Source organism: Dendropsophus ebraccatus, chromosome 3 (genome assembly GCF_027789765.1).
Source record: "Dendropsophus ebraccatus isolate aDenEbr1 chromosome 3, aDenEbr1.pat, whole genome shotgun sequence".
NCBI classification, from domain to species: domain Eukaryota; kingdom Metazoa; phylum Chordata; class Amphibia; order Anura; family Hylidae; genus Dendropsophus; species Dendropsophus ebraccatus.
Window position 1 is genome coordinate 197,070,499 of NC_091456.1, and position 25,675 is coordinate 197,096,173.

The 25,675-nt window shown below is 46.0% G+C and overlaps 2 protein-coding genes and 1 non-coding gene across 4 annotated transcripts in view; 2 read left to right on the forward strand and 1 right to left on the reverse strand.

Moving 5' to 3' along the window:
• LOC138786721 (zinc finger protein ZFP2-like) overlaps positions 1 to 25,675 on the forward strand; it is a 380,133-nt gene that overhangs the window by 13,145 nt on the left and 341,313 nt on the right. The window lies entirely within an intron of this gene.
• LOC138786677 (zinc finger protein 182-like) lies at positions 1,536 to 15,398 on the reverse strand. The gene is made up of 8 exons (XM_069963655.1): positions 15,111 to 15,398; positions 14,664 to 14,831; positions 14,456 to 14,573; positions 13,734 to 14,168; positions 11,785 to 11,931; positions 8,213 to 9,271; positions 7,901 to 8,080; positions 1,536 to 1,744 (listed from the first exon to the last, which is right to left on the reverse strand). The coding sequence occupies exons 1-8, from the start codon at positions 15,186 to 15,188 to the stop codon at positions 1,536 to 1,538; spliced, it is 2,394 nt and encodes a 797-aa protein (XP_069819756.1). The 5' UTR covers positions 15,189 to 15,398.
• LOC138787666 (U2 spliceosomal RNA) lies at positions 5,549 to 5,747 on the forward strand. Its single transcript, XR_011362425.1, has one exon. It is a non-coding gene; the product is annotated as a U2 spliceosomal RNA (small nuclear RNA).

Consider the following 25,675-nt stretch of genomic DNA (forward strand, 5'->3'; position numbering starts at 1 on the left):
GTCTGTCTGTCTTTCTGTCTGTCCTCTATAGACTTCCAAACGCCTGAACCATTTGACCCCACATTAGGCGGTTCCCGGCACGTCCCGCTCGGCCAATCAGTGTGCTGCCTTGCCGCAGCGCACTGATTGGTCGAGCTGGACGTGAAGACACCGGGAACTGCCGAAGCAAGCCTGGGCCGGGATCAGGTGAAGTATCAGCTCCGGCGGTGGGGGGGTTAACGGGGCGGGCTGCGGATTGTCTGCCATTGAAAGTATAGGGCCGAGATCCGCAGCGAATCTCGCTGCAATTTGCAGTGAGAAACTCGCTGCGGATACGTTAAGTGTGTTTGTACCCTTAGGGCCAGTTCACACTGAGCAAGATTGTCGGAATTCCGCTGCGGAATCCCACCGTGCTCAGTGTGCTGCCGCGCTCTCCGCACAGAGAATTGACATATTACCTCTTTAGGCAGAGAGGGAGCGGACGAGCGCGCGCCCTCTCATTCTCTTACAGCAGCACATTTGCGCCGTGTTTCCTCAGTGTGAACTGGCCCTAACAGTGTATATACAGGTGGAGATTTATCAAACATGGTGTAAAGTGAAACTGGCTCAATTGCCCCCGGCAACCAATCAGATTCCACCTTTCATACCTCACAGGCTCTTTGGAAAATGAAAGGTGGAATCTGATTGGTTGCTAGGGGCAACTGAGCCAGTTTCACTTTACACCATGTTCGATAAATCTCCCCCAATATTTTTCATTGGGGGGAGGTTGTGTTTACGCTATTTGCCCTGTGGTAAAACTGACATGTTATCTATGTTTGTCAAACTGCTTTTTCTGGGGTATACAGCTCCTGCTGCAGCTGTTCTGGTACATGCCGTGGGCTACTCAGAAGCTGTATACAGCGGTTCAGGGAATCATACCAGCCCCAGGGCTGCTTGGTTCCCTTTAAACCTTCTACCTTTGGGGTGTTTAGACCCTGGGATCACCTCTGTTCCACAACCATAGGTTCTTTAGGGGGGGGGGGGGGTCCATTCCAGATTGTAACACATCAAATCAGCCAACAAATCAGATATCATCAGCGGGGAACAGACTGTGGAATTTATTAATTAATGAGGAGCACACGGAGATCCCCACTAAACCAATTCATGGGTGGACCAATCAAACAAGTCCAACCAGGGAAGCGGAGAATGAGATCAGAATGTAAGTTATCCATTACTAATAGACTCCTGGTTTCACAATGAATGGCGCCCACCTGATACCAAGACACAACGAGGCATTAACAAAACTTGCTGCCGCACCAGAATACATCTGGGCAAAGCCGGAAACCGATTTGTTACATGAAGACAACGTTACATTCAACATCAATTTATTACTAAGGTGGAAAGCTACCCGGCTGAAGATTCCTGCCGGCTTAAGGCCCTATTCCACCAACAGATCTGACGACAGATTATCTGCCAAAGATTTGAAGCCAAACCCAGGAACAGACTATAATCGGAGAACAGGCCATAAAGGAAAGACTGGATTTCTCCTCTTTTCAAATCCACTCCTGGGTTTGGCTTCAAGTCTTTGGCAGATAATCTGTCGTCAGATCTGTTGGTGGAATAGGGCCTTTAGGCTTGTAGGGGCAGTCACAGACCTGGTGCCCTGGTTTACGGCAGTAAAGGCACAGGTTGTTCTGAAGATGATGGGCAGACCAGGCATTGGCGTCAATGGCTCCAAGCTGCATGTGTTCATCTCCGGACATAGGATTGGAAGACAAAAACACGTCTTCAGAAGAAAAGAAGGGACGGATAGTGTAGGCAAGTCAGGGCAGACCCTCTCATTACATCTCTCTTTCTAAGTCTCCAGTCAATCCTAACTGCAAGTGTTATAGACGGTTCTAGGAATGCTTACCTACCAACCCTTCTCCTATGTCACTATCCTTACCCACCAACCCTTCTCCTATGTCACTATCCTTACCCACCAACCCTTCTATGTCACTATCCTTACCCACCAACCCTTCTCCTATGTCACTATCCTTACCTACCAACCCTTCTCCTATGTCACTATCCTTACCTACCAACCCTTCTCCTATGTCACTATCCTTACCCACCAACCCTTCTCCTATGTCACTATCCTTACCTACCAACCCTTCTCCTATGTCACTATCCTTACCCACCAACCATTCTCCTATGTAACTATCCTTACCTACCAACCCTTCTCCTATATCACTATCCTTACCTACCAACCCTTCTCCTATATCACTATCCTTACCTACCAACCCTTCTCCTATATCACTATTATTACCTACCAACCCTTCTCCTATATCACTATCCTTACCTACCAACCCTTCTCCTATGTCACTATCCCTACCTACCAACCCTTCTCCTATGTCACTATCCTTACCCACCAACCCTTCTCCTATGTCACTATCCTTACCCACCAACCCTTCTCCTATGTCACTATCCTTACCCACCAACCCTTCTCCTATGTCACTATCCTTACCCACCAACCCTTCTCCTGTCACTATCCTTACCTACCAACCCTTCTCCTATGTCACTATCCTTACCTACCAACACTTCTTCTATGTCACTATCCTTACCTACCAACCATTCTCCTATGTCACTATCCTTACCTACCAACCCTTCTCCTATGTCACTATCCTTACCTACCAACCCTTCTCCTATGTCACTATCCTTACCTACCAACACTTCTTCTATGTCACTATCCTTACCTACCAACCCTTCTATGTCACTATCCTTACCTACCAACCCTTCTCATATGTCACTATCCTTACCCACCAACCCTTCTCCTATGTCACTATTCTTACCTACCGAACCTTCTCCTATGTCACTATCCTTACCCACTAACCCTTCTCCTATATCACTATCCTTACCTACCAACCCTTCTCCTGTGTCACTATCCTTACCTACCAACCCTTCTCCTATGTCACTATCCTTACCTACCAACCCTTCTCCTATGTCACTATCCTTACCTACTAACCCTTATCCTATGTCACTATCCTTACCTACCAAACCTTCTCCTGTCACTATCCTTACCTACCAACCCTTCTCCTATGTCACTATCCTTACCTACCAACCCTTCTCCTATGTCACTATCCTTACCTACCAACCCTTCTCCTGTGTCACTATCCTTACCTACCAACCATTCTCCTGTTACTATCCTTACCTACCAACCCTTCTCCTACATCACTATCCTTACCTATCAAACCTCCTATGTCACTATCCTTACCTACCAACCCTTCTCCTATGTCACTATCCTTACCTACCAACCCTTCTCCTACATCACTATCCTTACCTACCAAACCTTCTCCTATGTCACTATCCTTACCTACCAACCCTTCTCCTACATCACTATCCTTACCTACCAAACCTTCTCCTTTATCACTATCCTTATCTATTAACCCCTCTCCTATGTTACTATCCTTACCTACCAACCCTTCTCCTATGTCACTATCCTTACCTACCAACCCTTCTCCTATGTCACTATCCTTACCTACCAACCCTTCTCCTATGTCACTATCCTTACCTACCAAACCTCCTATATCACTATCCTTACCTACCAAACCTTCTCCTTTATCACTATCCTTATCTATTAACCCTTCTCCTATGTCACTATCCTTACCTACCAACCCTTCTCCTATGTCACTATCCTTACCTACCAACCCTTCTCCTATGTCACTATCCTTACCTACCAACCCTTCTCCTATATCACTATCCTTACCTACCGACCCTTCTCCTATATCACTATCCTTACCTACCGACCCTTCTCCTATGTTACTATCCTTACCTACCAACCCTTCTCCTATGTTACTATCCTTACCTACCAAACCTTCTCCTATGTCACTATCCTTACCTACCAACCCTTCTCCTATGTTACTATCCTTACCTACCAACCCTTCTCCTATATCACTATCCTTACCTACCGACCCTTCTCCTATGTCACTATCCTTACCCACCGACCCTTCTCCTATGTCACTATCCTTACCCACCGACCCTTCTCCTATGTCACTATCCTTACCCACCGACCCTTCTCCTATGTCACCATCCTTACCTACCAACCCTTCTCCTATATCACTATCCTTACCTACCGACCCTTCTCCTATGTCACTATCCTTACCCACCAACCCTTCTATGTCACTTTCCTTACCTACCGACCCTTCTCCTATGTCACTATCCTTACCCACCAACCCTTCTCCTATGTCACCATCCTTACCTACTAACCCTTCTCCTATGTCACTATTCTTACCTACCAACCCTTCTCCTGTCCCTATCCTTACCTACCAAACCTTCTCCTATGTCACTAGCCTTACCTACCAACCCTTCTCCTATGTCACTATCCTTACCTACCAAACCTTCTCCTATATCATTATCCTTACCTACCAACCCTTCTCCTATGTCACTATCCTTACTATCCTCTCTGCTGCCACCTCTGTCCATGTCAGGAACTGTCCAGAGCAGGAGAGGTTTTCAATGGGGATTTGCTCCTGTTCTGGACAGTTCCTGACATGGACAGAGGTGGCAGCAGAGAACACTGTGTCAGACTGGAGACCACTTCCTGCAGGACATACAGCAGCTGAAAAGTACTGGAAGATAGGAGATTTTTAAAGTAAAGGAAATTGCCAATCTATATAACTTTCTGAAACCAGTTGATTTGATAGAAAAAGATTTTCGCTGGAGTTTCCCTTTAAGGCTTTCCTGAAGTCTAGAGAGACGACATCCTCAACACCTTTATCCAGCACTTGTGTGTAAAAAAAAAAAATCAATGCGATTACCAATTATTATTAATTTGTAATGTGCCCTTGATTACAGAGCACTATACAAGGGATAGGGTTCACAAACACAGATACATGAATAAGGTAAATTGTCAGACTGGTACATAGAGATAGAGGACCCGGCCCATGAGGGCTTACACTCTGCAAGGTAAGGGGAGGGCGACAGTAGGTGAGGGGGCAGCCAGTCACAGCGGGCTGCAGAGTTATTGTAGGTTGTAGCCTGGTTTCCAGGTTTGTTTTGAAGGTCTTGATGGTGGATGAGAGCCGGATGTGTTGGGGTAGAGAGTTCTAGAGTATGAGGGAGGCTCAGGTAGAATCTTTGAGGTGGTCGAGTTAAGTAGGAACAGGGGAGCGAAAAATGTAGAATGGAAGCGGGATATCAGGTCAGAGATCTATGGAGGGGACAAGTAATGGACGGCCATGGTGTGACAGACATCTATGGCAGCTTTGACATTGGTGGACATCACTACCCGATATCCTCCTATCTGTAAAAGCCACACTAAAAAAGGGAAAAAATTGGCAGCACATCTATGAGTCTGTTCACACTGCAGGTTGCACGCTGCTTGTGGCTTAAGTACAGACAAAAAGAAAAACAGAGGGTGCAACATCAACCCACAGGTGCAAGGGTTTATCGTATATACTCCTCCCAGTGTACACACATTAAACACCTGCTCTGTAGAGCAGGTGTTTATCGTGTGTACACTGGGAGGAGTATATATGGTAAGCCCTTGCACCGGTGGGTTGCTGTTGCACCTTCTGTTTTTTGTTTTTTTTTTGTCTGTAAAAGCCACACTGTCATTGCTTCTCGGCCTTCTGGTTAAGATTATAAGATCAGGTGTAGTATCTGTTCCTATCAGTCTAATATCTGATACGTCTCCTATCTGAGGACCATATATTACATGGATTTATAGAACAGGAAGATGGAGGGAGAGCTTGCGGTGTCCTCTCCAGGCACTGACCAGGTACTGCAGCGCTTCCAGGATCAGTGCAAAAGAAATAAAACAAAAGCCACACCGTCCCCTGAGGAGACCCCAGAGGGAGTTGAAACACGTAGGAATAGCTGAGTCTTACTTTTACCCGTCTCTCACCTGCCTTTGAAATGGGGTTTGGATTTGAGTCAGACTTGTTTCAAATTACTGGCCTGTATATGTATGGTATGGTAAGTAACTGTATGTGTATGGTGCAGGTACACTGTGTTTGCGAGAGATCCTCTCGTTAATCTCAATTAATGATCAGAGGATTAAAACACCTCAGGACTCTAGTAAACTGCTGTACTAGTATATATATATATGCCTTGCCTGCATATTGGGATAGGTGGTTACTTAGAGGCAATCCCTATTACCTTCAGGTTTATGTATCTGTTTAATATTATACTATTTCCAGACACACTACTGTCCATCACCCCCATCTCTTTTCAAGAAGTAGCAACCTGGTGAATCTTCCGGGAAAGTCTATCTCCACCATCTGGAGTATCTTGGTAAGAATGGAGGATACGCTTAGGGATAGACGGATAGATCTTAACATTGTGTTCTTGGAGTTGTACTTATCCTTCTTCCTCCTTCTTCTAACCAAATTACCTTTTCCCATGTCTCCTCTGGATTCTCCAGATGGTGATTGGTGACGTCACCCGGGCATGGCCATGTGCTGGTGTAAGCATGGGGACCTTGTGAGTCCTGCAGGATTATACTCCTTGACGGTGTAGTATGTTAATAATGGTAATCTATGAGACTATGGTCTCAGCTCTCTTTAGGTCAGTGACCAGATCCTCCCGTGTGGTTCTGGGACGATTCCTGACCTTTATCAGAATCATCCTTACCCCTGAAGATGAGATCCTGCATTGAGCCCCGGACCTGATTGGGAATTCTTTGCACTTTTAAAAAATGATGCAATATTGAGAAAAAAATAAATAATTAACTTTATTTCATTTCCAACAGGGGATTTGAACCAAAGAAAACAAACTGTTACTGGTCTCCAGACAGGTGATTTACCCCTATACCACAGTTCCTAAACAGGCTAGGAGGTTCAACTATACCTGATTGCAGATAAGTCATCTGCTGGCAGATACTGACTGACAGCTGAGCGCACAAGAGGCCAGGCAGCAGTGATTATTCATGAAGGGACACTCCACAGCTTGTGGACGCGTGCATTTCCGCCTGTGCCATAGACTCCATTCTATGGTCAGGCAGATTCCGTTGACCCGTTCATTCTTCGGGTAGACGGCGGAATCTGCCTGACCATAGAATGAAGTCTATGGCACAGGGGGGGGGGGGTGTACAACCGTGAGCGAAGGCGAGCTGCGAAATCTGCGGTGGGTTTGCCCCATGAAGATAAAGCACTCTGAATCTTGGCCAGAGGGATGTGATGACAGTGCTGGTCAGCCCCGAGACCATGACTACTTCCCCGAGCCTGCGCTCCTCCCCCTGACGGCCGCAGAAAGTCATTTTCAGCTAGAAACCGGGTACTTCACCTACCCAACTTTTCCAGCTGTGACATCATGGCCGCCCCAGTCACTGATTGGCTGTGCCAGGTACATGACATTAAAGCTAGAAGAGCTGCAGGTCACTTGCGACTGTCAGTGGGACTCCGGAGCGGCGCTGTGAGACACGAGGATAGGGAAGTTTAGTTAATTATTTTCCCGCGTCCCCTGACTTTTTTTTAAATTAAATTTGGTGAGATTTCTCCTTTAATAGTGGTTTTCCTAGTGACTGATTCTCTTTAACAATACCCCTTCTGTTCCCCAAGACATCACATGGCGGCTGCACTAATACACTGTACATAGAGCAGCAGGGACTCCAGATCCTCCCCGGCCTCCCTGCTCCTGTACTGTGTATGCATGGCCACTAACTATGCGGAGGAAGCCGCAGCCGCCCACTCAGGACCTGTGCCATCTGTCACATCATCATAACCCTATATATATATATATATATATATATATATATATATATATATCCACATGAGATGGAGGGAGAGGAGACTAAGGTTTAGAAGAAACATTTTATTAACAATTAGTGAGAAGTTTGGAGCTGCGGTATATGATATCTGTATTACCGCCAAATCTCCTCTGTACATGGGAAATACATAGCTGTGGTATCTGGCTTTTATCTGCTTCCTGGAGAACAGACGTCTGACTGATCATTCAGCGATCTGACTTGGTTTCTCCACTGAGTGAATGGTTTGATGTTCAGTCAGTTTTTTTTTCCGCGTAAAACATTTTCCACATTTATCACATGAAAATGGCCTCTCTCCTGTGTGAGTTCTTCGATGTGTATCGAGCTGTGATTTCACAGTAAAACATTTCCCACATTCTGAACATGAAAATGGCTTCTCCCCTGTGTGAATTCTTAGATGTTTAACAAGATCTGACTTATGAGTAAAACATTTCCCACATTCTAAACATGAAAATGGCTTCTCCCCTGTGTGAATTTTTTTATGTTTAATAACATGTGATTTCTCAGTAAAACATTTTCCACATTCTGAACACGAGAATGGCTTCACTCCTGTGTGAATTCTTTGATGTTTAACAAGACTTGATTTCTGAATAAAACATTTCTCACATTCTGAACATGAAAAAGGTCTCTCCCCTGTGTGAATTCTTTGATGTATAACAAAATCAGATTTCTGAATAAAACATTTCCCACATTCTAAACAGGAAAATAACTTCTCTCCTGTGTGAGTTCTTTTATGTATACTATACTGTGATTTTTTAGCAAAACATTTCCCACATTCTGAACATGAAAATTGCTTCTCTCCTGTGTGAGTTTTTTGATGTTTAACGAGACTTGATTTATAGTTAAAACATTTCCCACATTCTGAACATGAAAATGGTGTCTCTCCTGTGTGACTTCTTTTATGTTTAACAAGATCTGATTTGTGAGCAAAACCTTTTCCACATTCTGAACATGAAAATGGCTTCTCTCCTGTGTGAATTCTTTGATGTTTAATAAGACAGGATTTGTGTGTAAAACATTTATCACATTCTGAACATGAAAAAGGTCTTTCCCCTGTGTGAATTCTTTGATGTATAACAAAAACCTTTTTCTGAGTAAAACATTTCCCACATTCTAGGCAGGAAAATGGCTTTTCCCCTGTGTGAGCTCTTTCATGTACAATGAACTGTGATTTTTTAGCAAAACATTTTCCACATTCTGAGCATGAAAATGGCTTCTCTCCTGTGTGTATTCTTTTATGTGTAACAAGATCTGATTTACGAGTAAAACATTTCCCACATTCTGAACATGAAAATGGTTTCTGCCCTGAGTGAATTATTTGATGTCTAACAAGAGCTGATTTGCAAGTAAAACATTTTCCACATTCTGAACATGAAAATGACTTGTCCTTATTTAGATTAATAATCTGTGATGAATCAAAATACAGGATGGTATTAAAAGGATCAGATGACAGATCGTTGCTGTGAGAGGCTGAGGGTAGATATGGGGTAATAGAACATTTTCCATATGTATGATCATGTACTTTAAAACCTGAATATATCAGATTTCCCTCTGATCTCCGGGTACAGTCACCTGACAATAGAGAAGAGATTAATTTAGAGTAATAGGTTTTTAGTGCAGCATCTTGTCCAAAATGTGACATCATGGAACCCTCCCGTCCTCCTCCATTGTGGACCCCTCCCGTCCTCCTCCATCGTGGAACCCTCCCGTCCTCCTCCATTATGGAACCCTCCCGTCCTCCTCCTCCATTGTGGAACCCTCCCGTCCTCCTCCATCGTGGAACCCCTCCCGTCCTCCTCCATTGTGGAACCCTCCCGTCCTCCTCCATCGTGGAACCCTCCTGTCATCCTAGTGGATGAGAGACAGAGAGACTGACACTGTAAGGAGAAGGTAGGACTTTCTCAAGGAATTTTTGGAAGGACCCTTGGATATATATCTATTAACCCCTTTATGTCACGACCAATAATCGTTTTTTGCACTTTCGTTATTTTAGAGCGAGTTTTTTTTTTTTTTTTTTTGTAATAATAAACAGGCTTATATCTCACTGATGGAGAGGACTATGGATCCTGATTGGGGTGTTTACAATCCTGAAAAGTCTCTTTAATTTGAATTAAAACAGACGCCAGCTCCGATAGAAGCGATCCAGTGTAGATGCAATGTACTGCGCATAGAAATGCCCTGGGGACTCCAAAAATGTGTGAAAAAGGTTTCTAAAATATAAATAAATCCGTCTTAAAAGTTTAACCCCTTAAGGACCGGGGCAATTTTGATTTTTGCGTTTTCGTTTTTTCCTCCTTATGCATAAAAGGCCATAGCAGTTGCATTTTTTCACCTAGAAACCCACATGAGCCATTATTTTTTGCGCCACTAATTGTACTTTGCAATGGCAGGCTGAATTTTTGCATAAAGTACACTGCAAAAGCAGGAAAAAATTCAATGTGTGGTGAAATTGAAAAAAAAAACCACATTTTGTGTTTTTAGTGGATATGTGTTTTTACGCCGTTCGCCCTGGGGTAAAACTGACTTGTTATATATGTTCCACAAGTCGTTACGATTAAAACGATATATAACATGTATAACTTATATTGTATCTGATGGCCTGTAAAAAATTAAAACCATTGTTTACAAATATACGTTCCTTAAAATCGCTCCCTTCCCAGGCTTATAGCGCTTTTATCCTTTGGTCTATGGGGCTGTGTCAGGTGTCATTTTTTGCGCCATGACATGTTCTTTCTATCGGTACCTTGATTGCGCATATACAACTTTTTGATCGCTTTTTATTAACATTTTTCTGGATTTGATGCGACCAAAAATGCGCAATTTTGCACTTTGGGATTTTTTTGCACTTACGCAGTTTACCGTATGAGATCAGGAATGTGAATAATTTATAGTTTGGGCGATTACGCACACGGCGATACCAAACATGTTTGTTTATTTATTTACTTTTATTAATAACCTGGGAAAAGGGGGGTGATTCAGACTTTTATTAGGGGAGGGGGCTTTTTATTAATAATGACACTTTTTTTTTTACTTTTACACTTATACTAGAAGCCCCCCTAGGGGACTTCTAGTATAAGTGCTTTGATCTGTCATAGAGATCTCTGCAGCATTAGCGGGACCATGCCCGCTAATACCTGCGGTCCCGGGCTACAAGCGGCACCCGGGACCGCCGCGGTTCAGAGCACGGCCGCCGCGCGGCCCCGCTCTGAACGTCCTTACGTTAAGGGGTTAAATCCCCCCCTTTTTTCCAAAATAAACATATTTTGATGAAAAAAATCTCATAAACCCAAGTGTGGTACCAAGTAAGGGTCCGTGTCCGGGTCCGAGATCTGTGCGACCCCCCACCCCACCCCAACCGGCACCGAATACGGCCTCTGGACATCCAGAGCACTGATTGGCTAAATAGAAGGTCCAGACACCCAGGACCTAGTAATGTGTGCACCAGGAAGGGGTGTTAAGGGGGCTGACTTTTACACACAGCGGGATGACAATTTCACTGCGATTGTGTAATCGTGGGGTTATAGGCAGGTGGCGTCATGGGCCCAGAGAAGAAATTACCGGTTAGTAAATTATGTTTTCTCCTATCGCCCTATAACGCCACCCCTGGAGACCAGACTAGGAATACACAACCACCTAGTGGGGGACTACAGCCTGCAGAACCTTCTGGTAAAAGACAGATCCTCTCTAGAGGTAAGCTGCAGTCTGTGGTGATGAAAAAAAAGGTGTGAGGGGAGGTAGCTGCTCCTTGGATATTGAGGCCCTCTCCAATAACTGCTCTAGTAGTATGTACCCCAAACCCTACAGGCATAGTTTTCCTAAGGTTACATGCACACAGAGTTATTCTAGCGGAAAACTCAATGCTGATTCACAAACCTTGGAACGAAGAACAGGACCCTGACTCAGAAGGTCTGACCTGTCCGGAACGTCCCATGGACTGGCTATGGACATCGTTCTCAACCATGAAAACTACACACTCCTCGGCCAAAAGGGAGCTGTGAGAACTACCTGTTGTGGTGTCTGTTCCCTTCAGGAGCAGGGAGAGAGCTGAGATGAGTTTCGGCTAGCCTGAAGATATAATGGTCTACTCTCATCAGGTCTTTCGATCTTGTACCCCCATTCACCAATGCTGGGGCCTTGTCGGTGAGAACCCTGACATTTCTCAGTAGGAAGGGCCTGAGGTAAGGACACAAATATCGCCTTGGTTCTCTGACGTTCTGAGAATCTCTGGCCTCCTGTGGACACCAGAGGTCCTGAAGTACCGGAGAATCTGTGTGAGCTCCCCACCCCTGAGGATCGGCATCAGTAGTAATTGTGTAGGAGAGCCCAGGGGAGTCCTTTTTCTATACGACACTATTCTGTCCATCGTGTCCTACTCTCATCATGGGCGATATTAACATCCCCACTGACAACCCAATCTCCCCATCAGCCGCTCAGTTCCTTTCCCTAACCTCCTCCCCTGGCCTTTCTTAGCAATCTCAGTCTCCAACCCACAAGGGTGGCAATAACCTGCACCTGGTCTTTTCGAGACTTTGCCCACATTTCCCACTTTCCTAACTCTACCACCGAGCTCTCAGACCAAAACCTTCTCTGCTTCTTAGTCACAAATTCCTCGACACCCCAACCTCACACACATACAGGAACTGATCCCCTAACATACAAATACATCTCTTCCCTATCCCATAGCCCCAAAGGATACCAGTCACTACACTGATGTCTCCTCCTGTACCAGTCACTACACTGATGTCTCCTCCTCCTGTACCAGTCACTACACTGATGTCTCCTCCTCCTGTACCAGTCACTACACTGATGTCTCCTCCTGTACCAGTCACTACACTGATGTCTCCTCCTCCTGTACCAGTCACTACACTGATGTATCCTCCTCCTGTACCAGTCACTACACTGATGTCTCCTCCTCCTGTACCAGTCACTACACTGATGTCTCCTCCTGTACCAGTGACTACACTGATGTCTCCTCCTTCTGTACCAGTGACTACACTGATGTCTCCTCCTCCTGTACCAGTCACTACACTGATGTCTCCTCCTCCTGTACCAGTCACTACACTGATGCCTCCTCCTCCTCCTGTACCAGTCACTACACTGATGTCTCCTCCTGTACCAGTCACTACACTAATGTCTCCTCGTGTACCAGTCACTACACTAATGTCTCCTCGTAAACCAGTCACTACATTGGTTCCTGATTGAGCAAAGAATAAAATATTAACTCCTATTTCTCCTCCCTCATCGCCGTCTACCGTTCTACCTGTGCTTTACGCTCAGCTAATCACCCAGTTCCCTTCTTTAAGCGATCCCTTGGAGAGTTAGGGGACCCCTTCCTATCTACAGCCTCCAAAGGACAGGAAACAGAATTGTGAATGACGCTTATTTTAACAATTTAACAGTGTGTCATTACAAAGTACAATTGGTGTCGCAAAGAATAAAAGCTCATACGGGACTTTAGGTGAAAAAAAAATAATTAAGCATGAGGAGGAAAAAACTAAAGTGCAAAAATGAAAACTTAGCTGTGACATGAAGGGGTTAATGGGAGGACTTGCTCACATTGTGGGGGTCACACAGTAACCTCAGAGGATTCTAATAGGAAATAATAGTATCATAGCCACAAAATAGGGCAAATACTTCCCCCCATCAGTAGTGACAGCAGATGATGGAAAGGCCATAGTACAGTGTAGGATCCACCCCGGCATGAGGCCACCTTATCATTGTTGGGGTGGTTTACACTATTTGCAAATGGTAACCAAGAGCCTTAATATTTTTATGGAGATTTTTTGCAGTTAGGGGGGGCTGCTTTTAGTGATTTTCATGTCTGTATTGGGTCTGCATCTTGCCATTGCGGTGAGCTGTTGCATTTTTCTGTGCTTTTGATGCAGATATCGGCCTCGTCCACATGAATTTATTTCATGTCCATATTATAGATGCACAGTGTGTGTTATCTCCTATAATGTGTCACTGTATGGGGGATATACAGCAGAGAAGACTGACAGGACACAGAGATTATAATATTCCCCCCGGCGCTTACCTGTAGTGATGTCCTCCTTATACTGCTCATCAGTGCTGTCATCTGGCTCTTCTTCTTTTACTCTTATGTCTATAGAGTTCAGATCTTTCCATGTAGAGATGTCCTCCATACACTGCTCATCACTGCCGTCATCTGTCTCTTCTTCTTTTACTCTTATGTCTATACAGTTCAGATGTTTCCATGTAGTGATGTCCTCCATGCACTGCTCACCACTGCCATCATCTGTCTCTTCTTCTTTTACTCTTATGTCTATAGAGTTCAGATCTTTCCATGTAGTAATGTCCTCCATATACTGCTCATCACCGCTCATATATGTCTCTTCTTCTTTTACTCTTATGTCTGTATCATTAATAGTGTTTGGATCATTTCCTGTAGTCATGTCCTCCTTATACTGCTCATTACTGCTCATATCTGTCTCTTCTTTAACTATTATGGCTGTATTATCAATATAGTCCAGATCTTCCCCCTGATTGATAAGATGTGAGAGAAATATTGTAAACGTCATCAGACAGGAGGAGAAGTAAGGTGGGATGTACAGATCATAGGGAACATCTCCATCTACCTGATCCTGATCCGGTGGGAGAAGAGGACAGGGACATCTCTCTGGTGCTGTTCTCTTAATGGATCTGACTGGAGGGAACACATACAGAGACTGAATTCATTCTTTCCATCCAGATAATACAGAGAGGAGGTGTGTATATAGTCCTGTCTATTACCTGCTGATCGGAGGGGCTGCTGATCCTCCAGCATCACATCCTTGTACTGATCCTTGTGTCCTTCTACATACTCCCACTCCTCCATGGAGAAATAGACCGCCACGTCCTGACACCTTATAGGAACCTGACACACACAATGATCACAGTCATCCACCCACCCCTCCTGTGGTGTTACTGTATAATGTCCCAGCATTCCCAGCAGCCACAGTCTCACCTCTCCACTCAGCAGCTCCACCATCTTGTTGGTGACTTCTAGGATCTTCTCTTCCTCCATTTCCTCATGTATCAGGGGCCCCGGGATTGGGCTCAGGGTTCTTCCCCATCCTTCACACCCAGGGGCCCCACAGCGCCCCCTAGAGGACTTCTTCACTACTGTGTAATCCTGTGTATGGAGAGACACATTACTATCACTCCATCCATTCCCAGAATCCCTCACCTCTCCAGTCCTATCCATCTGTTATTCCATAGATAAGAATGATGTCATGATGACATCACTCCCAGAATCCCTCACCTCCCCAGTCCTATCCATCTGTTATTCCATAGATAAGAATGATGTCATGATGACATCACTCCCAGAATCCCTCACCTCCCCAGTCCTATCCATCTGTTATTCCATAGATAAGAATGATGTCATGATGACATCACTCCCAGAATCCCTCACCTCCCCAGTAAGCAGGAAGAGTATGTGTAGGGTGAGGGTTATTATCCTGTCGGCCATCTTGTCTCTGTCTCTCTCCATGGTTGATGGGTCGGTCTCTTATATAGAAGATATCAGCAGAGGATCCTGGAGGGAAGAGGAGGAGACAATGTAATATATCGGGGGTCTCCAGTATAATATAACTTTATTGATCAGGCACAGTGAACAGTCACATGATGTCCCAGGAAAGAGAGAAGAAAATGTGAAGAAAGATTCTCATCTCCCCCAACATGATATCATCCAGATGAGAGGAGAGAAGAGGAAACAGCACAGATCGGCCTCCTGGGATCAGCAATGACACAAGGAACTACAACACCTCATACCTAATACTGCCCAGTCCTGAAGGGGTTAATATTCCTGCTGTCCCCCAGCTCCCTCCCTGAATATATATATACTGTACCTCCAGCTCCTTCCCTGTATATATATATATATATACTGTACCCCCAGCTCCTTCCCTGTGTATATATATATATATATATATATATATATATATATATATATATACACTCACCGGCCACTTTATTAGGTACACCATGCTAGTAACTGGTGGTCTTCTGCTGCTGTAGCCCATTTGCCTCAAAGTTGGCCGTACTGTGCGTTCAGAGATGCTCTTCTGCCTACCTTGGTTGTAACGGTTGGCTATTTGAGTCACTGTTGCCTTTCTATCAGCTGGAACCAGTCTGCCCATTCTCCTCTGACCTCTGGCGTCAACAAGGCATTTCCGCCCACAGAACTGCAGCTCACTGGATGGTTTTTCTTTTTCGGACCATTCTCTGTAAACCCTAGAGATGGTTGTGCGTGAAAATCCCAGCAGTTTCTGAAATACTCAGACCAGCCCTTCTGGCACCAACAACCATGCCACGTTCAAAGGCCTCACATCACCTTTCTTCCCCATACTGATGCTCGGTTTGAACTGCAGGAGATTGTCTTGACCATGTCTACATGCCTAAATGCACTGAGTTGCCGCCATGTGATTGGCTGATTAGAAATTAAGTGGTAATGTGCAGTTGGACAGGTGTACCTAATAAAGTGGCCGGTGAGTGTATATATATATATGTATATACTGTACCTCCAGCACCTTTCCTGTATATATATATATATATATATATATATATATATATACTGTACCCCCAGCTCCTTCCCTGTATATATATATATATATATAGTGTACCTCCATCTCCTTCCATATATATATATATTATACTGTACCTTCAGCTCCTTCCCTATATATATATATATATATATATATATATATATATATATATACTGTACCCCCAGCTCCTTCCCTGTGTATATATATATACTGTACCTCCACCCGCAGAGCTGTACAGGGGCCGTGTAAATCTCATAACTCAGAAGGACCTTTGATGACGTCATGCCCATGTGACCAGTGTGGGCGGAGCTATAGTCAGTCGTTGTGTTCCCGGGCTTTCTCCTCAGTGGAGCCGGTCTGTGCTGTGTAGATCAGTCCTCCTCACCCAAGGCTTCTGTGTGGTGGAATGTGATCCAAAGGAGGTGACTGCTGTCTGGGTGTGATGGTTTGCGGGGACAGGGGTATGTGGTTATACTTTTTAGGGACGGGGCTGTAACCAGTGTCTAGGTGTAATGTTCTGCAGGGATATGGGTCTAGCTGTACTGTTATGCCATGTGATGGTCTGCAGGGACAGGGGGCTGTGATAGTACTGAATAAGCCCAATGACCAACACTAGTTTGCCCTAATTTACACACGGTGCTTTATATCCCTATAGTGGGCATAATGCCCCCCCACACACACACTGTGGATATAATGCCCCCCCCCCCCCACACACACTGTGGATATAATGCCCCCCCCTCCACACACACACACACACTGTGGATATAATGCCCCCCCCTCCACACACACACACACACACACTGTGGATATAATGCCCCCCCCCCCACACACACACACACTGTGGATATAATGCCCCCCCCCACACACACACACACTGTGGATATAATGCCCCCCCCACACACACACACACAGTGTGGATATAATGCCCCCCCCACACACACACACTGTGGATATAATGCCCCCCCACACACACACACACTGTGGATATAATGCCCCCCCACACACACACACACTGTGGATATAATGCCCCCCCCCACACACACACACTGTGGATATAATGCCCCCCACACACACACACTGTGGATATAATGCCCCCCCCCCCCACACACACACACACTGTGGATATAATGCCCCACACACACACACACTGTGGATATAATGCCCCCCCACACACACACACACTGTGGATATAATGCCCCCCCCCCTCGATTGCGGATATAATGCCCCCACCCCCTAGACTGTTTAAAAACGTAGTTCACTGTAGTAAACCCTCAAATGATCACATATTTAAGGTGTTGGGGGCCTCAGAGGCTGCTGACTGCTACAGGGTTTCCTGGGCAGAAGCTGAAAGGTTGCCAAATCCCCTCCCCCCCACACGGATGACCTGTCCCTCACCCGGACCTGGCAGCACATCCCAACAGATGACCTGGTAGAAGGAAAGGAATGCTGGCAGCACGCCGATGAGCACAGCACCTCGAACCTACATTGCAGCCACAATACAGACGCAATGAAGAGACACTGTTAAATAAACAATTTATGGTAAACATGATGTACCAGCCTGACTGTGCAGGACAGGAAACTGCTGACATCTATGGATTGACCTATCAGAGTGTGATATGTATGTGACTTGTGACTTGAAACCCTGCCTGTATTGAAAGTTTATACATTTCATGTGAATACACTGTGCATGAGTACTACCGCCCCATATTCTGTCTATAAAAGTTAATGCTGCATTTACACGAAGAGATAATTCGCCCAATCGATTGTTTAATGATTTTGAAGCAACAATTTGGTTTTTATAACGATCACTGTTTAGACGAATAAATAGTTAGAAAGTTTGTAAGAATATTCATTGCGATCGTTTTTAAGATCGCTTAAGCCCATCTTTCACATAGGGTGAATCTTTGAAAGACTGTTTACACAACGTGATCTGCGAATTTTTAGCAAACGACCAACGATGATTTGAGAACATGTTGAAAGATCAAAATGAATGATTTTTTTCCCACTTATGTTACTGATACGTACATCAGCTGTCTGTGATTTTAAAGTGACTCTATACCCAAAATCTGACCCCCCCCCCCCCCAAACCGCTTGTACCTTCAGATAGCTGCTTTTAATCCAAGATCTGTCATGGGGTTCGTTTGGTAGGTGATGTACCGTATTTTTCGCTTTATAAGACGCACTTTTCTTCCAAAGTGGGAGGAAAAACTAAGTGCGTCCTATAAAGCGAAGACGGCTCCCAAGCAGTGCTGAGCTCCGCATGGAAGCCGTCCCGCCCGCCCTCTGTATTGCCGCTCACTATACATATGCATAGTGAGCGGCCCTGAGCCATCCCCTCTGCCCGCCCCACCCGCCCCCTCTATCCCCGCTCAGCTGAGCCGATCAGAAGCCCAGGAAAGTGCAATGAGCAGCACTTTCCTGGGCTCCTGATCGGCTAAGTGGCGATGGAGGGGGCCGGCTTGGCGGGCGGAGGGGATCGCTGTCCTACTCACCTCTCCGCCGGCCCCAGCAGCTCCTCTCCCGACACTCCGGTCTCCCGTCATCCTCCGGCCTCATGTCATCCTCCGGGCACAGGCAGCGGGGTACAGAAAAGCTGCCTGTGTCCCGGAAGTGTTCTGCAGCGGCAGTCTCTCTGTCCCCCGCTGCCTGTGCCGGAGGATGTCAGGAGACCGGAGTGTCGGGAGAGGAGCTACTGGGGCCGGCGGACGGGTGAGTAGCCTGTTTGTTGTTTTTCTGGTCGCAGGGGGGATTGGCTACTATGGGGGGCACTGTATGGGGGCATTGGCTACTATATGGGGGCACTGGCTACTATATGGGGGCATTGGCAACTATGTGGGGCACTATATGGGGGCATTGGCTACTATGTGGGGCACTATATGGGGGCACTGGCTACTGTATGAGGGCATTGGCTACTATGTGGGGCACTATATGGGGGGATTGGCACCAATCACACTGCTATCTCCAAACTGTGACAATGAGCAAAATATTTTTTTTTTCTATTTTTCCCCCCTAAAATCAGGGGTGCGTCTTATCAAAAGGCGCGTCCTATAAAGCGAAAAATACGGTAGTTGTCCGAAAAATTTACTTTAAAACTTGCAGCCCTGTGCCCAACGGCTGTGGCCTAGATTGTGTATGCCTTAGGCTGGCACAACTTCTCTGTCCCTCCTCATCAATAGGAATGCTCCAGGCAGATTTTCTCCTATTCATCATCTGTGTCAGCACGGCATATGGACGTCTGGGGGAGAACAAAGGGGCAGCATGGGTATATATTATCTATATTCTAGGTAATTATATATACATAATAATTCTTACACTGGCAGTGCATCCCCACAGACCTGGCAGCACATGCACATAGATGACCCCCACCCTCCGACCTGGCACCACATGCTTACAGATGACTCCTCTGACCTGGCAGGACATGCACATAGATGACCCCCACTGCCGACCTGGCAGCACATGCACACAGATGACCCCCCTGACCTGGCAGCACATTTACACAGATGACCCCCCCCCCCCCCTGACCTGGCAGCACATTCACACAGATTACCCCCCTGACCTGGCAGCACATAAATGAACCCCACCCCCCTGACCTGGCAGCACATGCACACAGATGACCCCCCTGGACCTTGCAGCACACATGCACACAGATGACTCCCACCCCCTGACATGGCAGCACATGCACACAGATGACCCCCCTGACCTGTCAGCACATGCACACAGATGACCCCCCTGGACCTGGCAGCACATGCACACAGATGACCCCCCTGGACCTGGCAGCACATGCACACAGATGACCCCCCCCCAGTCCTGGCAGCACATGCACACAGATGACCCCCCTGGACCTGGCAGCACATGCACACCTATGACCCCCCCCAGACCTGGCAGCACATGCACACAGATGACCCCCCCCCCCAGACCTGGCAGCACATGCACACAGACGACCGCTCTGACCTGGCAGCACATGCACACAGATGACCCCCCCGGAACTGGCAGCACATTCACACAGATGACTCCCCTGCCACCCCCCGACCTGGCAGTGCATCTCCACAGATCAACTCAGATCTCACCTGAACTGTGGTTTGTTCTCCCGGCTTCCCAGGGCATGAGTGATGTCACTTGTGCGACAGGAGAGACAGGAGAAGGAAGCGATGGGGGGCTGCACCGGTTCGGGAGGGGTCATATGTGGGGATGCGCTGCCACAGAGGTGGGATCAGTGAAAAACATGGATTCCATAGACTTCTATAGAGCAATCTGTCCTATTTTTTTGCAGCAGGGAACGTCTGGACAGCCTCATAAGGGGAGATGTATTAGGACTGGCGTACGCGTACGCCCTGCTCCCTTTTCCCAAGCCGGATTTACTTAGAGGCTTACGCCTCTTAGTACAGCTGGCCCTGCACCTGCGAATGGGCATAAATTGTGATAAATCTGGCACGTAGGAGGTCATGCCTCCTCCCTGCCTTGCCGCACACCCCCTGCCTGCCCATCAGGTGAGCGAGGGATAAAGCTGGTGAACACCAGGAAGACAGCATGTCCCTATGCAATTCTATTAGCATGTTAAAGGGGTAGTGCGGCGCTAAAAAATTATTCACAGCATAACACACATTACAAAGTTATACAACTTTGTAATGTATGTTATGTCTATGAATCGCCCCCTACCCGTGTCCCACCACCCCCGCCCGTGTACTCGGAAGTGTTGGTGCATTATACATTACCTGATCCGTGTCGCGCATGTCTTCCATCTTGTGCCAAACAGTGGCTGAGCATAACTGTGCGGAGGGGGGACGACGGCAGCGATTCGGCCGGGTGGCCGAAGATGACGTTTGACACAAGATGGAGGACATGCACGACACGGATCAGGTAATGTATAATGCACCAACACTTCCGAGTACATGGGCGGAGGTGGTGGGACACGGGAAGGGGGCGATTCACAGACATAACATGTGTGTTATTCTGTGAATAATTTTTTAGTGCCGCATTACCCCTTTAATATCTGCAGTGGTTCAGGTACGTGTTCACACCCTGAGGGCGAGAACACATGCGATGAATCTGCTGCGGGTCGGCACATAATCAGAGTAGACATGATGTGAACACCTCGTCCAAACGCTGCCTCTTCAATAAACTGTCCGACACTGTTTCAGTGGGCCACAAGTCTTTTCTTTAGCCCAGCTGTGTTATGGTCAGACTGCATAGACTTTAAAAAAAAATAAAAAAAAAACTTTGTTAGCCAAGTTTTGGTTATTGTCGTGCAGCTTTTTTTTTACACTATAGAAGACGCAAAATCCCATCACCAGGAGGACCTCTCCTACATGACTCTTCTCAGTATATAATAAATGCAAAAGGTCTTTCTACGTTATGAGAAAAAATTCAATTCAATGTGTGATGGCAAAATACTGGATCTATTCAGGACCTGACCACTAGGGGGCAAAAAGGTCCTTCCCAGATATAGGATTTAGTCACAACCCAGCCCCTGATCATGTGACTGATCACATGACTGTGATATCATAGTAGGTCCAGGAAGCACAGGGAAAGCACACGGCTCCTGTACGGCTCTGCAGCTGAAGGCACAGTGTGTATATATATATATATATATATATATGTATCGGGGGTTATCAGTGGCCACGGAGGGTAAAGATTCGAATGATTGAGAAATAGCTATATTGGGATATGTTTTATACTGGAAAGACAGAACAGAGAGAAGGGGAGGCGGGGGAGCCATTTATGTTAGGGATAGTCTTAAATTGACAGTCATCCAAAATACATACAAAGAGCCGGAGACTCTCTGGGTTTGCATGCAGTCCAAAGAGGGATCTGATTAAAACAATATGTAACTTGCATAACTTTTATATTCCTTAAAATTGCTCTATTCCCATGCTTGTAACCCTTTATCCTTTGGTCTATGGGGCTGATTGAGGTGTAATTTTTTGCCCCATGATGTGTTCTTTCTATCGGTACCTTGATTGCGCATATGGGACTTTTTGATCGCTTTTCATTACAATGTTTCTAGAGTTGATGCTCAATTTTTGCACTTTGGCGGGTCTTTGCGCTTACGTCGTTTGCCTGGCGAGATCAGGATTGTGATAAATTAATAGTTTGCACGATTACACATGTGGCGATACCAAACATGTTTATTTATTTTTATTTATAAAATGGGAAAAGGGGGTGATTCAGACTTTTATTAGGGTTTTTTTTAATTAATGAAGACATTTTTTTTTCACTTTTACATTACTTAGAAGCCCCCCTGGGGGACTTCTAATACAACTACACTGATCTCTCATAGAGATCAGTGTAGCTGTATAACACAGCACCGATCCTTGAAATCAGTGCTCTATTGCTATGGCCTGCTGCACACCATTGCAATAGAATACCAATGCTGAGGCCTGGCCCGGTAAGACCAAGGGATCCCCCCTCCATGATCGCATCACGTGGGGCAGGGATCCCTCCACTAGATACCAGGGATGGGCTGCAAATAACACTGTAACACTGTTAGTGTTAATTAGTGGGAGCGGCGATCCTCCCGCTAATAGCCGCGGTCTCGTGCTGCAGATAGCAGTCGGCATCGCAGCAGATCAGAGCGGGGTCGCGGCGCGGCCCCCTTCTGAACTTCTCTTGCGGACATATGCCGTACGGGTACGGCATATGTCCTTAAGAGGTTAAAGGCAACAAGATTACATGTACAAGAAGTTAGCAAAAGTAAAAGGAAGAAGAATCTATTATGGTTTACTAAAGAGGTTAAGACTAGGGATGGTTCGGACGGGGTTCGTACGAACCTGAACCATCCGCAATGATTACCGCTGTCTGCCCGCTCCGTGCAGCGGGCGGATCCAGCGGGAGGAACGCCTGGAAAACTGGGATACAGCCATAGCCATAGGCTGTATCCCAGTTTTCCAGGCGGTCCCCCCGCTGTATCCGCCCACTGCATGACCATCCCTAGTTAAGACCATTGTAAAGGGAAAAAAAGTCAGCCTATAGGAAGTATAAAGAGAATGGAAATGTAGCTGATGTATGAAATTATACAGGAGGAGGCAAAGCAAATTATAAATGCTGCTAAAGCCTCAAAATCGGTTAATGAGGGGAGTAAAGCCTTCTTCAGATATATAAGTGACAGGAAGAAGAAGAATAGCTAAAATAAGTAATGGGGATAATACGTTTATTGATGGAGATAAGGCGGTCGATGACTATTTGAATAGCTACTTCTGTTCAGTGTTTTCAGAAGGCGGCCTTCACAATCACAGGATGGTTTGACACAGCATTGCCTCCAGCTCCAGGGTTTTCAGAGTTGCAGAGGAACTTGCCCGTATAAAGCTGAATAAGGCGATGGGTCCAGATGGGATCCATCCCAGGGTTCTTAAAGAATTCAGATCTGTGATTGCTGCCCTCCTGACAGATCTGTATAACCAATCCCTGCTAACAGGAGATGTCCCTGATGATTGGAGAACGGCCAATATTATACCCATCCTCAAGAAGGGGAGTAGAGAGGAGCCCAGTAACTACAGGCCAGTGAGCTTAACATCTGAAGTAGTACAAATGATGGAAACTCTTCTAAAAAAGATAATAGATCACGTAAGAATCAATAATTTGATGGATCCAAACCAGCATGGCTTTACTGAGGGCCGATCATGTCAGACTAATCTCATTGATTTCTTTGATTATGTCACAAAAGTGCTGGATGAAGGTGGTGCTGTGGATATCGCCTATCTGGACTTCAGCAAAGACGCAGATACAGGTCCCCATAAAGAGCTGAGAGAGAAGTTAGAGAAAATTGGACTTAATCCCTGGATAGTTCAGTGGATTTGTGGTTGGCTGAAGGATAGATATCAGAGGGTTGTTGTTAATGGTGTATATTCAGAGCAGAGACTGGTTACACATGGCGGCCACAAGGGTCTGTTCTGGGTCCTGTTCTTTTTAATATATTTGTAAGTGACACATAGGAGAAGGTTTGGTAGGGAAGGATAGTGACATAGGAGAAGGTTTGGTAAGTAAGGATAGTGACATAGGAGAAGGGTTGGTAGGTAAGGATAGTGACATAGGAGAAGGGTTGGTAGGTAAGGATAGTGACATAGGAGAAGGGTTGGTGGGTAAGGATAGTGATATAGGAGAAGGGTTGGTGGGTAAGGATAGTAACATAGGAGAAGGGTTGGTGGGTAAGGATAGTGACACAGGAGAAGGGTTGGTAGGTAAGGATAGTGACATGGGAGAAAGGTTGGTAGGTAAGGATAGTGACATAGGAGAAAGGTTGGTGGGTAAGGATAGTGATATAGGAGAAGGGTTGGTGGGTAAGGATAGTGACATAGGAGAAGGGTTGGTGGGTAAGGATAGTAACATAGGAGAAGGGTTGGTGGGTAAGGATAGTAACATAGGAGAAGGGTTGGTGGGTAAGGATAGTAACATAGGAGAAGGGTTGGTGGGTAAGGATAGTGACACAGGAGAAGGGTTGGTAGGTAAGGATAGTGACATAGAAGGGTTGGTGGGTAAGGATAGTAACATAGGAGAAGGGTTGGTGGGTAAGGATAGTGACACAGGAGAAGGGTTGGTAGGTAAGGATAGTGACACAGGAGAAGGGTTGGTAGGTAAGGATAGTGACATAGGAAAAGGGTTGGTGGGTAAGGATAGTGACATAGAAGAAGGGTTGGTAGGTAAGGAGAGTGACATAGGAGAAGGGTTGGTAGGTAAGGATAGGGACATAGGAGAAGGGTTGGTAGGTAAGGATAGTGACATAGGAGAAGGGTTGGTGGGTAAGGATAGTGACATAGGAAAAGGGTTGGTGGGTAAGGATAGTGACATAGAAGAAGGGTTGGTGGGTAAGGATAGTGACATAGGAAAAGGGTTGGTGGGTAAGGATAGTGACATAGAAGAAGGGTTGGTGGGTAAGGAGAGTGACATAGGAGAAGGGTTGGTAGGTAAGGATAGTGACATAGGAGAAGGGTTGGTAGGTAAGGATAGTGATATAGGAGAAGGGTTGGTGGGTAAGGATAGTGATATAGGAGAAGGGTTGGTAGGTAAGGATAGTGACATAGGAGAAGGGTTGGTGGGTAAGGATAGTGATATAGGAGAAGGTTTGGTAGGTAAGGATAGTGACATAGGAGAAGGGTTGGTGGGTAAGGATAGTGACATAGGAGAAGGGTTGGTAGGTAAGGATAGTGACATAGGAGAAGGGTTGGTGGGTAAGGATAGTGACATAGGAGAAGGGTTGGTAGGTAAGGATAGTGACATAGGAGAATGGTGTGTAGGTAAGGATAGTGACATAGGAGAAGGGTTGGTAGGTAAGGATAGTGACATAGGAGAAGGGTTGGTTGGTAAGGATAGTGATATAGGAGAAGGGTTAGTGGGTAAGGATAATGACATAGGAGAAGGGTTAGTGGGTCAGGATAATGACATAGGAGAAGGGTTGGTAGGTAAGGATAGTGACATAGGAGAAGGGTTGGTAGGTAAGGATAGT

Coding starts and splice junctions, on each gene's coding strand:
- LOC138786677 (XM_069963655.1), bottom strand. CDS start 15,188: ATGGAGAGAGACAGAGACAAGATGGCCGACAGGATAATAACCCTCACC. Junction 14,169..14,455: donor GGATCAGCAGCCCCTCCGAT/CAGCAGGTAATA, acceptor TTGATAATACAG/CCATAATAGTTAAAGAAGAG. Junction 1,745..7,900: donor TCACTCAGTGGAGAAACCAA/GTCAGATCGCTG, acceptor TTTCTTCTGAAG/ACGTGTTTTTGTCTTCCAAT.